Source organism: Tupaia chinensis, unplaced genomic scaffold (assembly GCF_000334495.1).
Source record: "Tupaia chinensis unplaced genomic scaffold, TupChi_1.0 Scaffold000575_1, whole genome shotgun sequence".
NCBI classification, from domain to species: Eukaryota; Metazoa; Chordata; class Mammalia; order Scandentia; family Tupaiidae; genus Tupaia; species Tupaia belangeri.
This window is the reverse complement of record NW_006160089.1, coordinates 359,937-372,953: the sequence shown is the minus strand read 5'-3', so window position 1 is coordinate 372,953 and position 13,017 is coordinate 359,937. Positions and strand designations below refer to the sequence as shown.

The 13,017-nt window shown below is 37.1% G+C and overlaps 1 protein-coding gene across 1 annotated transcript; it reads left to right on the top strand.

Moving 5' to 3' along the window:
• Window positions 1–475: 475 nt before the first annotated feature.
• On the top strand, window positions 476–7,672 carry LOC102481878 (roquin-2-like). Its single transcript, XM_014591454.2, has 4 exons — window positions 476–487; window positions 1,151–1,300; window positions 1,396–1,544; window positions 2,456–7,672. The coding sequence occupies exons 1-4, from the start codon at window positions 476–478 to the stop codon at window positions 2,649–2,651; spliced, it is 507 nt and encodes a 168-aa protein (XP_014446940.1). The 3' UTR covers window positions 2,652–7,672.
• Window positions 7,673–13,017: the final 5,345 nt, after the last annotated feature.

The window sequence follows — 13,017 nt, the reverse complement described above, 5'->3', positions numbered from 1 at the left end:
AATGGAGGAGAAGGGATTGCGGCGTGACCATCCCCCCTGGGGGGTGATTTCTCGCTTTCTGTCTCTATGTCTCTCTGTCTGTCTGGCGAGCGCACGCGCCCTACAGTGAAAATCTCTCAAAAAAAAAAAAAAAAAGCCCAATTCATGGGGGCCAGCAGGTGGTACATTGGTTGAGGCGCTGGACACTCCCACATGGCCAACTATGGTTCAGGTCCCAGACCTGGTGGCTTGCTTTCTCATTTTCCCTCTCTTTCTTTCTGTGTCCCTCTCTGGTCAAATTTAAAAATGAATGAATGACTAAATAAAATTAAATAATTCTTTTAAAAAAAAAAAAGGAAAGAAAAGAAAGCCCAATCCCACATGGTTGATCACAGAGTTTGAAACCCAGGCCTGATGGCTTGAAAAATATATCAGGCATGTGTGAGTACATACCCAGAATCCTGACAGGATAGAAGAATGGAGAAGGGATAGCAGTATGACCTTTAGGGTAGGTTTTCTTTCTCTCTTTCATGAGCATATTGCACCCTCTGGCAAAAAAAAAAGACTGACTAGAAGTAAAATTGTACTCCCAGATTTTTATTTTTTAATTTCTTTCTTTCTTTCTTTGTTAGTTTGCTATAGGATGTGTTCACTAGCCAGAGAGAGACAGAAAGAGGGAAAGTGAGAGATCACTGTGCCGTATGGGGGATAGCCATGTGCAGTCCCTTCTGAATCTCTTGGGATTTGGGGCATGCACACACATGTTACTTGGCATGATTCTCAAGCTGCTTGGTTCAGGACTCAAACCACACAGCCAGTCATGTGGGATCTAGGCACTTTAACCTTCATGTCACCTTAACCTCCACCCTACCCGCCTGCTCTGTATGTAGTCCTGGTTTTCAAAATAATTCATTAGATGGGACCAGCAGGTGGCATGGTGGTTAAAGCGTTGGACACTCCCACATGGCTGACTACAGTTCAAGTCCTGGACCTGGTGGCTTGCTTTCTCACTTTCTCTCTCTCTGTGGTTAAATTAAAATAAATAAATGAATAAATAAAAATGAAATAAATTTAGAAAAAAAACAGTGATAAAATGCTATAAAATACAATAAAAATTTAAAAAATAATAATTTATTAGTTAATGAATTCTCATTTTAATTTAAAAAGGAAGCCCAGGTTAAACAGGTATAAAATCAATATTTTTCTTATACAGAGTGATTATACAGAAGATGCAACTGATACTAAGCCCGATAGGGATATTGAGTTAGAGCTCTCAGCACTTGATACTGATGAACCTGATGGACAAAGTGAACAAATTGAAGTAAGTGCAACAGTTAGATAATTAGGAGGCTTTTTTTCATTTGAAATTTTGAAGTATAAAGTATTTCATACTGAAGTGTTAACATTTTTTCTTAGGAGATTCTGGACATACAGCTTGGTATCAGTTCTCAAAATGATCAGTTGCTGAATGGAACAGCAGTGGAAAATGGGCATTCAGTCCAGCAACACCAAAAGGAGCCACTTAAGCAGAAGAGACAGAGTTTAGGTGAAGACCATGTGATTCTGTGAGTGTTAGACAGAAAATTCATAACCCATGGGCATATAGGACATGAGTATTTAAAGAAAATAGTTGTGTTAAATTCATTTTTGACCTTATGCTATGAAGGAAAGACCTTCTATTAGGAAATGATTTGGTCACTACGGATTTTTAGGAAAGAAGGGGTAAATTTGAGCTAACCAAGTGATCCATTTTGCTAGCTTGAAACTGCTTTTTGTTGGGATAAAGTTAGCCTGTGCTCCAGTATCAGGTTATATTTCATCAGTCTGATAGACTTCTAAACTACAAAGTGGAGAATTAAAACCTAGATTAAGAATTTCTCTTTAAAGGAACCAGCAGTTAGCATAATGGCTATGTCGCTGGACTCCCACGTAGTTGACCGTAGTTCGCGTCCTGGACCCGGTGGCTTAGAACTCACACCGGGCGCGTGTGCGTGCGTGCCCAAGATCCCAAGAGGAGAATGGAGGAGAAGGGATTGCGGCGTGGCCATCCCCCCTGGGGAGTGATTTCTCACTTTCTGTCTCTATGTCTGTCTCTGTCTGTCTGACAAGCGCACACGCCCTATAGCGAAAATCTCTCCCAAAAAAAAAAAAGAGAGAGAGAGAAAAAAAAAGAATTTCTCTTTAAAAACCATTCTTAGATTTTCTAAGATTTTCTTGGCTATTCCCATTTTGTATAATTATTGTCAAAAATATTGGCTTAATCTTGAGCTTGAAAATTTAGCCGTTGCCAGTATTTAATTATTGTTATTATAATTTTTGGAAAATGGGACTTTCTTAGTGACTTCTGATACTTATTAGTGTAAAGATAGGCCTTTGCTCTTAACATTTGATATAACATTTATTAAGGATGTATGGTTACTCTTAGATGTTTTCACTTAAAGCTAATTTGTTTTCACTCTTGTTTATTTTCTCTCAGGGAAGAACAAAAAGCAATTCTGCCGGTAACTTCTTGCTTTAGCCAGAAACTCCCAGTGTCTATTAGCAATGCAAGTTGCCTCCCCATCACCACATCTGTCAGTGTTGGCAACCTCATTCTGAAAACTCATGTTATGTCTGAAGATAAAAATGACTTTTTAAAACCTGTTGCAAATGGGAAGATGGTTAACAGCTGAAAGGAGATTCATCTTTCAAATTTGTGACCACACCATGGAAGCATTTACACTAGCTTTTTATATATATAATATATATTATATAATGTATATTTTTTTTAAAAAAAAGATATTACTGGGGGCATCCATTTCCTGTGGACTCTTTGATACTTCAAGCCCTCTTGCATTAGCATTATAAAAAAAAGAAAATTTACTTTACTAGGGTAACATGTTCACTTTCCAGAAATAATTGGAATCTGGACAACATTTAACTTAAGCTTCAAGCAGCTTTTTATGAGTTTGTAGCAATCCGGTGCAGTAACTGAGCCATTTCCTATTTTAAATGGCTTCTGTAGAAAATTAACAACTCAGTTATTAAACTAGCAGGATCCTACAATGATACATCTAGTGAAAGTAGACTTAATTAACTTATTTATTTCTATTTTATGTTTCACTGAGAGAAATTTCCATCTCATTCCAGCTGCTTTATTTATCTTTTTCATGGAACTTTGCATGGATTTTGTTTTCCTTTTTTTCTTTTCTTCTTTTGAAGAGTGGAGTTAGATGTTCTTACCATAGAATTTTACAGGGTTATATACTAGCTTTCTTTACTGCATTATATGTAGGAGTGTGGTGCAGTGCTTTTATCTGTAACATTTAATTTTTTTTTTAATTCTCCATTTTTCAAGAATAGTTTCTGCTTTGTTAATATTTATACACAGGCTACTTGTTGAGTAATTAATTAAAAATATAACCAAGTGCCTAAGTCTTTCAGCTGATATACTAGATATTAAATTCTCCTAAGTTATGCAGAATCGTTTTTACAATTTTGATAAATTATGCACTAATGTAATGGCAGTTTTTTAAAATGCAGATTTAAGCCTGTACATTATTGAATCTGATGACTTGGCAAAAGAATCAGGTGCTTTCAGCTTTCTTGAGAAAACCCTGTATGTAGCGTTTGCACTGACTAACAAGATGGTATTGCTGGGTTTTTAATTTAAACTAATTAATTTGGATGTTCATTGCATTATCTTGGTTAAATATTATTTGTTGTTATTTCATGTTGGGGTTTAATTTTCCTTCTTTTTTTTTTTTTTTTTTTTCTGTTAGGTTGATAAAACTATGAACCATGTAATAGAACAGTGTGTAACATGTATTCATACTTAATGAATAATTTTTGCTCTGCTAAAATGTGACTGAAATTGTTTTGACTTGGCATCTCAAAATATGCAGTATGTTCACACAGCCATGCCCCAAATTTGTGGGAAGTATTTTATTGAAACCTAAATTTCAGTCAACATTGGCAACAAAAGCTGGGCATTCTTTCCTGGTGATCTTATCTGTAGTTTTTTTGTTTTTTCTTTGTTACTTTAAGATTAGTTTGACTTGTATTATTATTATTTTTTTAATTAACTTCTGTGAAGTTGTTTACTCTGAAAATTGTACTGGAATATTTTAAGCCAAGCTGATCTTTCACCAGGTGTACTGTATGTAAGGGCTTTTCCTGCTAGCAAGATGCTTAAACAGGATCATGTTATTGGTCGTCTGAGCTATTTAGTTGTTTTACAAAACCACAGCATTGTATCAGATAAGATTTTGATAAACAGTTTTGTGCACATTTCCAGGGGCGGGAGGGTTAACATTTCCCTGAAATTTCTTGATCAGATTGAGTAAATACTGGTGTTTGATACCTGTCTTAATGAACATGCTCATAAGGTGACTGATAAGTTGTAAATATACCTGAGAAACAAAGGGGTAGTTTTGATATTCTGGTGTCAGTATGGAAGATCTTACACATTTATTTAATACTCAAGTGTATGAAGATGTTTGTTTGTAGTGTAACAGCACAGTACCCTTGACTTAGTTTCCTTTGGTTAGTATTGTACCTTTTTGCCATGGCCAGTGCTCCTCATCCTTACCAATGCATTTTATTTATTTCACTCTGTAACCTGAAATGAATAGGAACAAGAGTTTTAAACCATGTTACATTAACTTATTTCTGACATTATAAATTAGCCTAGGATATTGCAGGAACATGATTGTTATATAATTTATATCAGAACCTTTCTATAAATATGTGCTTTTTACATTTGAAATGCTTCCAATGTACTTTATTTGCTGTTTGTAATTCCAAAAAGGATATGCAAACCAATCTGTCTATTTCATGGATATTTAATAGTGAGATCTTCCATGTTGAAGGTAATGTATTTTTTTTTAAGATTTTAAAATTGCTATTTTGTTACAAAATAGAGACCTATTAACAGTTTGAGAGCTCCTTATGTGCCCTCAGGGAAAGAACCCTCTGTGCAACAGAACTACACAAAACATCTTCAGCACGTTCTGAGGGTGAATATATACTACATAAATTGATCTTGTGTATTTAACCTTATCTTTTTAATTTTAAAATTGAAATTTTGAAACTTGGTTGTGCTCTGCTGGAGGGGGTTGGGATAAACTGCTTAGGTGTTTGCCTACTTGTCCAGTGAAATTACATTTGCATCAGTGTATGTATATACCTGCCAACCTTATTGGTATGTCTCAGAATATTTATATTAAAATAATGCTTGTCTTGCAGCAGGTGATCCCATAAAACAATGACTCTCTGTTTTTTAAAATTTACTCTTTTTCTCACTAACAACATAGGAATTGTTTCTATGGTGAGATTATTCTGTGTTGCATTCTTTATGTAGTGACCACCTCTGTTTGTCATGGTGGATTTAAGTAAAGTAAAGCCATTGGATGGTTCTCTGCTACTTTAGAAGAAAGCTGTTCATCTGTTCCTTCTTCACAATGGTACCTATTGATATTATAGAGGACAATATTACAAACTAGACCTCAACATGACTGTTAAAATTGGGGACATTTCTTATTATTTGACCCTTCTGTCTGCAGGTTGTGAAGTATATGTGTGTTTAGAATCAGGATACAGAATGAGAGAAGTTTGTAATACTGGTAACTAAACTGCATATGTTGCCAGTGGTCTAATCAGGAAAAAGTAGTCTGAGGTCTAGAAAGCAGGAAAGTGATATTTTCCTTTCCTTTCTTTCTTTTTTTGATTTTCTAAGTCCCATTTTTAAATCCATGTGCCTCATTCAGATACTGTGGTAGTTGTCTTTTGTGATCTCATTTCATTTTATGAATCCAGAGAGAGTTACATATGCATTCTTCTAGTTGGTACCTGAACAAAGCAGATTGCCTTGCCTTTGCTGCCATGACTTATTATTTTCAATGCTATGGATAAACAGTAATTTTCAAGAGAAGATAATTCATCAGTCCAGTGGCACTGATTTTTTTCCCCTAGGAGCCATTACCATAGAAAGAAAATAAAAGAAGCCTCCATATTAGAACTGAAATTTTCCATTTGTATGGATCTAGTCACTTTCACTCAGATTTTAAGTTGATGCTAAATATATAAAACACATCCCAATTTTATATTCTGCCTTAAGAAAATTACAATGATGCATAAGCAGTTTTGTAGGAATTTAAAATGGAACCCTTTAAACATTTGAAAATATTATTTTAATAACCATCTAGCTTGCTTTCTCATTTTAGATATTAAAGCTCATGTTGTCTTGTTAACAACAGTGAAATTTATAACAATCAGATTCAGCATGTGATTTCAACTTTGAGTATTTCTTCCCTAGCTTCTTCAAGTCATTTTCTAAGCAGACCATCTCCAGTATTTGTAACTGTCATTAAAAGGAAAAATTGCATTGCAACTACGTATTAGATTTCCTGGAAGAAATTTTCTTGTGTTTTAGTGAATAAAGGGTGTTGATGGGATCACTTACTGTAACTCCTTCTCTTTAAGGACCCCTGTGCAAGCAGAACACAAATGAACATGCTCAAAGAGTATCTCATTTTCTGGATAAATTGACTAAGTTTGCTGGTAACTCCTTTATACTAGTGGTTTCTTTGTATCCCTTTGCTGGCAAGGGAATACAAGGAGTCAAAGCCACGGATCAGAACACCCCACATTTGCGTGGAGTCTTATTTTTACTCCAAGAGCAGTTATTCCCCCAAATCCAAAATTGAAAGATTCTTTCTTTTTTTAAAAAACAAAATTTTAAAATGTCCCCAAACCAGTGAAACACAGACACTGGCTGCACTTAGTACTGCCAAAAGCCAAGGTCATTTGCACATATTCCATCAACCTGTCAAGAATTAGGCCTCACTTTATAACCCAAGGCATGGAAGTGCATGCATTCTCTTAGCTGGGCAAACAATTATACTGTAGTTGTGATACAACACACGTGGCTTTTATTTGTACTGCACATATCCACTGTACAGCCACTTGGGAGTATCGTGGTTAGCTCGCAGCAACTGCTGTCTGCATTTATACTGTTTATTGCATATTCTTTTCCCTGGAAGTGAAAGAGAAATGTTTTTCTTGTTGCATTGATTACATTTTATAAATTTGCTTAGCTGGAAAGTTTGGGAAAAGAGGCCTGTTTGTCAATTGTACAACCGATTGTGAAGCTCTAGTGTGAATATTTTTACGTCTGTATTAGACATTTTCTTTGCAAATCTATTGTTCGATTGAAATGTAAATGAAATTAAAGATGGTGTACACCCATCATGTAAAAAGCAGGCACCATCTCTAAGATGGATTTAATGCTCATTTTTAAGGCATATACTCAGCTTCTATTTAAAACTATAATTTAAAATAATTCTGTACAATGAAATGGGGAATATATATGGGAATAAATTCTATTCCATTTATTTCAATTTGAATTTCCAAATTGTAATGTTTCCCTTTGTGCTATAGGAATAGGATTAAATGGGGGAAGGCTAGGACTTATAAGGCCTGTATATGGGGGGAGGGCAGAGATGGAACAATGAGGGTTGTGATGATAGTGAATAGCAAAGAGTGAATTCTGTGTGTTTTTGCCGTAGCACTGAAGTGAAGAGATATTAGCTTTGGCTGTTCACAAAATAGAGCATCATGATTTTCAGTGTTTGAGAGAAAATTGATGGAAAAAGTTTGCAGTACTTGACATGTATTTGCATGCACAAAATAAAATTATTTGTCCACCTTAAAAGTTGTTTAGTGTCAATATTAAGTTTATGGTATATCTTAATTATCTTGATTTTCTTGTTATATCTTTGGCCTAGCAAGGCTACCAGGGCATTTTAAGGAAGTTGGAATTTTAAATAATCATCTGTCTCATCTATATATCTTTGGGGATAATTTGAAAGAAATGAATAAACGCCATAAGGTTGAAGTATTCCTTATTCTGTCAGTTCATTCATTCATTCCCTTTCTTTTCTTTTTTAGGTTTCTTTCTTTCATTTCATGAGAGAGAATGAGCAAGCCAGGTACCTTTGACAGACTCTTGACACATGCAGTCCATCTCCCAGTCCCCCAGTCCAGTCAGGATTGCAGGTGTGCACAAGTACACCTTGCATGTTCAGGTCAACCTAGAATTCAAACGTGGACCTCACATATGGCTCCAGTATTGTATAGTGGCACCTGTACCACTGCAGCTGGGCCTTCAGTATAGAGAACTTCTCTGTGGAAGATGAGGAAGTATATAATACTGAATTTACTGTCTAGTGGAGAAAATAAGACAAATACCTAAATAATACGAAGCAATATATTACAGAAAAAGTATGGGGCCAGCAGGTGGCATGGTGGTTAAGGTGGCTGGATTCCACATGGCCATCTTCATGGTTCTAGTCCCAGATTCAGTGGCTTGAGAAACACTCTTGGTGCACGTTGCATGTGTACCCAAAAATCTTGAGAGGCGTGTGGCCATCCCACCTGGGGGGAGGGGGAGATTTATTAGTTTCTCTCCATTAAATGCACACATCCTGTAGCAAAACTAAAAATTAAAGAAAAAGAAGTATGAAGACAGTTCTATGGCCCTCACTATGAATAAGAGACTTGCCTGGGTGGATCTTAACACCATTTTCACTGGGCTTTTAATAGTTTTATTCATTTACTCAGTCCCTGCCTGTTCTGGTCCTTATGTTAAAAGTCAATGAAACATGAGCCCTTTCTCTAGAAGGACAGTGTGGAAAATATTCCTGCAGTTCTAAGTGTTAAGTGTATTAGAACTTAGGACCATCACCTTTACCACTTGTAGATAAGAAAACAGAGACCTCAGAATTTCCCCCATGTCACAACTAGATGTAGGTGGGGACCTCTATGAAGGACTTTGATAGTAAAGAGACCTAGTAGGGAGTCTTAGAATTTAGATAATGTGAACATTTAGGGATTTTTAGAGAAACTCCTTTGGCAGAAGTGTGAAAGATAAAGCTGGAGATAGTCTAGCTGAGAAAGCAGATCGTCAGTTTAGGTAAAGCATGGCCAAGTGGGAAAGGCGAAAAGATGGATTTGAAAAGTAAGAACGGGCAGTTAACAAGATTTGTCTAGGATGTCATAGAATATATACACATTACAGGGGATTAAATTTGGCTTAAAACCCTGTACCCCATTGCTTAGAACAGACATTATAAAACTTGTAATCTTATATAAGCCATCATGTGACTATTCAGATCAGGAAGAAGGAAGATGAATAACCATGGATAAGTAAGGAAATTTAAGAAAATGAAAGTCCAGAAAGATTGTGTTTTCCTTATATTTAATACCTTTTAATATAACATTCATGCACTTTAACAAAATATCCACAATATCCATGGGATACCTTCATGACTAGGTGACTCACTTTCTTCAGCTCTTTAAAGTCAACCTCAGTGAGAATTGGATGGAGAATGAGGGGGTGGAGGATTATTTAAAATAGTTAAACCCAAGAGACTGGATAAGATCAACCAAAATAGTTTTTAAAACATTTTTAAATAATTGCAGATTCATAGGAAGTTGCAAAAATAATAGGACCACATCCTTCACAGGATTGCATTTGAGATAACATTTTTACATAACTATAGTATAATAATACAAAAGCAGGAAGTTAACATTTATTAACAATCCACAGATCTGATTTAGATATCAGAGGTTCCATGTATTCATTTGAGTGTGTGTATGTGCAGTTCTATGCAACTTTCTCACATGTAGATTTGTGGATCCACTACTCAAAATATAATCATTTTTCATCTCAGTGACCCCTCATGCTATTATAGTCACATCCATTTCCCTACCTTACCCCATTCTCCCATCCTTAAACCTTGGCAACCACTAATTTGTTACTCATCTCTGTAATTTTGTCATTCTGTGTTACATAAGTGGAATTCTTGTTTATAAACTTTTGAGATGGGCTTTTTTTTTCATTTCATTTAGCATAATTCCCTGGAAATCCATCAAAATTGTTAGATCTATTACCAGTTTGTACCTTTATACTGATGAATAGTAAACACGGTATGGATGTACCACAGTTGTTTAACCATGCACTCATCAAAGGACATTTGGGTTTCAAATTTTGGACTGTTACAAATAAAACTGCTATGAACATTTGTATATATTGTTTTGTGTGGATATACATTTTGTTTCCCAAGTTTGTTTGTTTGTTGTAGCCAGTGGGTGAGTGCTCTCACCAGAGAGAGAGAGAGAGCGAGAGAGAGAGAGAGAAACACTCCCCAGCAGGGCATGATTGAACCGCAATCTATTTTCCTGTATTTCTCCATCTTATTAGGACCCTGGGCATGCACATGTGCCTGGTGTACTCTTTAAGCTGCCAGGCTGGGACTCAAACCTTAATCAACCATATGGGATCTGGCTCTCCAAAACACTCAACCACTGTGTGGTTGCCTTTATAAAATAGTATTGGGTCATAGGAAAAGTTATGACGTATTTTTCTATGCAAAAAAATGTGCCATGACTTTTCCCACTACCCAGTATTTTTTGAGCAAGTAAATTGTTCTGTCTGAAGAAAATTAGCAAATTAGACTATAATGTCTTGAATTCCTTAAAAAGTACAGCTTAAATTGATATAAGGAAAATTTAAATAACCCTCAATGACTTAACACATTATTTCACAGTTTCTGTGGATTAGGAACCTGTACTTTTTTTTTTTTTTTTTAAGCTTATTTCTTCCATGAGAGAGATGCCTTCAACAGGATCTTAACACCACCCTCAGGCTCCTTTGTCCAGATCATTGTCATACATGACACTGGCATACTCAGAGAGGTCCTGGGGCATGAACCAGGACCTTTCCCACATGGACCCAGTTGTGGTATCACTGCAGTTACCTGGTTCAGGAATCTGAATGTGACTTAAGAGGGTCCTCTGCTTCAGTCGGTCGCTCAGGTTGCATGCAACCTAGGTGTGTTGGCTGCATTATATTATGGTTATCTCATGCCTCAAGGGGGAAGGATTTGCTTCCAAGCTCGCTTCCATGATGGCTGGCAGGATTTGGTTTCTTTGGAATTGTTGGAATGAGGACCTCAGTTTTTTGTTGTCTGCTAGCTGGAGGCTATTATCAGTTTGCCATATGAGACTGTGTAGTGTAGCTGACAACACGGTAAATTGGCTTATCCAAAATGAGCCAGAGAGCCTGAAAGAAGTTAGATCTTTTACAACCTAATCTTGGAAGCCACATTCCATCACTTTTGTGGTGTTCTAATCCACAAAGCAAGTCACTAAAGTACACACCAAGAGGGAGGGGATTATACATGGGCATGAATATCAGCAGGCAAGGGTCTTGGGAGCTTTATCAATCTGTGTCCAGTCAGGAAGTAGGAACTATGCAGTAGGTTATACAGAGGAAAGTTTAAAGCATTCAAATAGGGCCAGCTAGTGGTGTGGTGGTCAAGCTGGCTTGATCCCACATGGCCAACTGTGCAGTTCAATTCCTGGAACCAGTGGCATGGGAAATATGCTAGGTATGCCCCAAATCCTGAGAGAATGGAGGAGAAGGGATTGTGGCATGGCCATTCCCCCAGGGGGGTGATTTCTCACTCTACCCTCCCCCATCTCTATGGTGAGCCCTACAGTGAAACTTAAAATTATTGAACTAACAAGCATAAGATAAAAGGAAATTCCATATGACACCATTAGGATACCTGCTAAGAAAGGATAAACTTGGAGAGGCCCTCTTCTCAAAGTGGGGATTCTGATCTCCTTAGAGAAGATGTAGTTCAGCCCACTGGACAGGAAAGTTCTACTGATTGGCCCAGGGTAGAATTAGTAACTACTTGCTCTCTGGGCTGCAGCCAAGGTGCACAGGACCTGGCTGAGGAAACGGACACCAGTGCATACAGGAGGTCTTTGAAACCGGGTGAAGGTCAGGAAGGCTTCAGGGAACCTATGTCTGGGTAGAGGGCCACGGGAAAATTACTGGTAGGCCAGACTGAAGCTGCAGTTATCACCAAGGGTCTGCATGTGCTGGGCCAGTAGATGGGGTTTGGAGAGATTCCCAGATGTCCTTACATTAACATCATTGACCTACCATGAGCCTGGGAAACAGCAGTGTCACTCCACTGCCCTCTACTGAGAGAGCACGTTATTGCACTCACTGCAAAGGAGAGATGCATCAGTGAATTCTGTTTATTGCACAGCATACACTGACCGGTGAATGGAGAGCTGAGAGGTAATAAACTTATCATCAGCCATTTTAAATCTACCTGCCAGAGCTGGTATCTACTAAGGAAGTTAAGTTTGTTATGAAAAACCTTCCCACAAAGAAAACTCCAGGCCTAGATAGTTAATTCTATGAAACATTTAAGGACAAATAATGCCAATTTTACATAAGTTCTCTCAGAAAGTGGAAGAGGAGGGAATTTTCAACTAGTTTTACTAGGCTAATATAACTCTGATACCAAAATCAAACAAAGACATTAAAAGAAAATTACAGAGGCCAGCAGATGGTGTAGTGGTTATACTGCTGGACTCCACATGGCCAACCATGGTTTGAGTCCTGGGCCCAGTGACCAAAATCATGCTGGACACAAATGTGTGCATGCTCAAGAACCCAGGAGGAGAAGGGTTTGCAGCATGGCCATCCTCCCTGGGTGGTGATTTCTCATTTTCCATCTCACTGTCTGTCTCTTCAGCAAGTGCACACATCCTAAGGCAAAAACTTCTTAAAAAATTACAGATTCATATACTTCATGATCATAGATGCAAAAATCTTTAAAATGTTAGTAAAATTCTAAAATGTTAGCAAATCTAGCGTCTTCAAATTCTCCTTCCCCCCATACATATTTGTGAAGTATAGTACACCAAACTGAATTTATCTTAGGAAAGCAATGTTGGTTAAGCATTTGAAAAATTAATCTGTGTAATCCACAATATTAACAGAAAAAAGTATATTGTTATTATAAAGTCTCTTAAAATGTCAAGCACCCTATTGCAAAACTCTCTAAAAAAATAAAATAAAAAGTGTAATGGAGCTCGGGGCCAGCAGGTGTTGTGGTGATTAAGGCACTGGACTCTCACAAGACTGACCACAACTTGAGTCCTGGACCTGACAGCTTGTTTTCTCTTTCC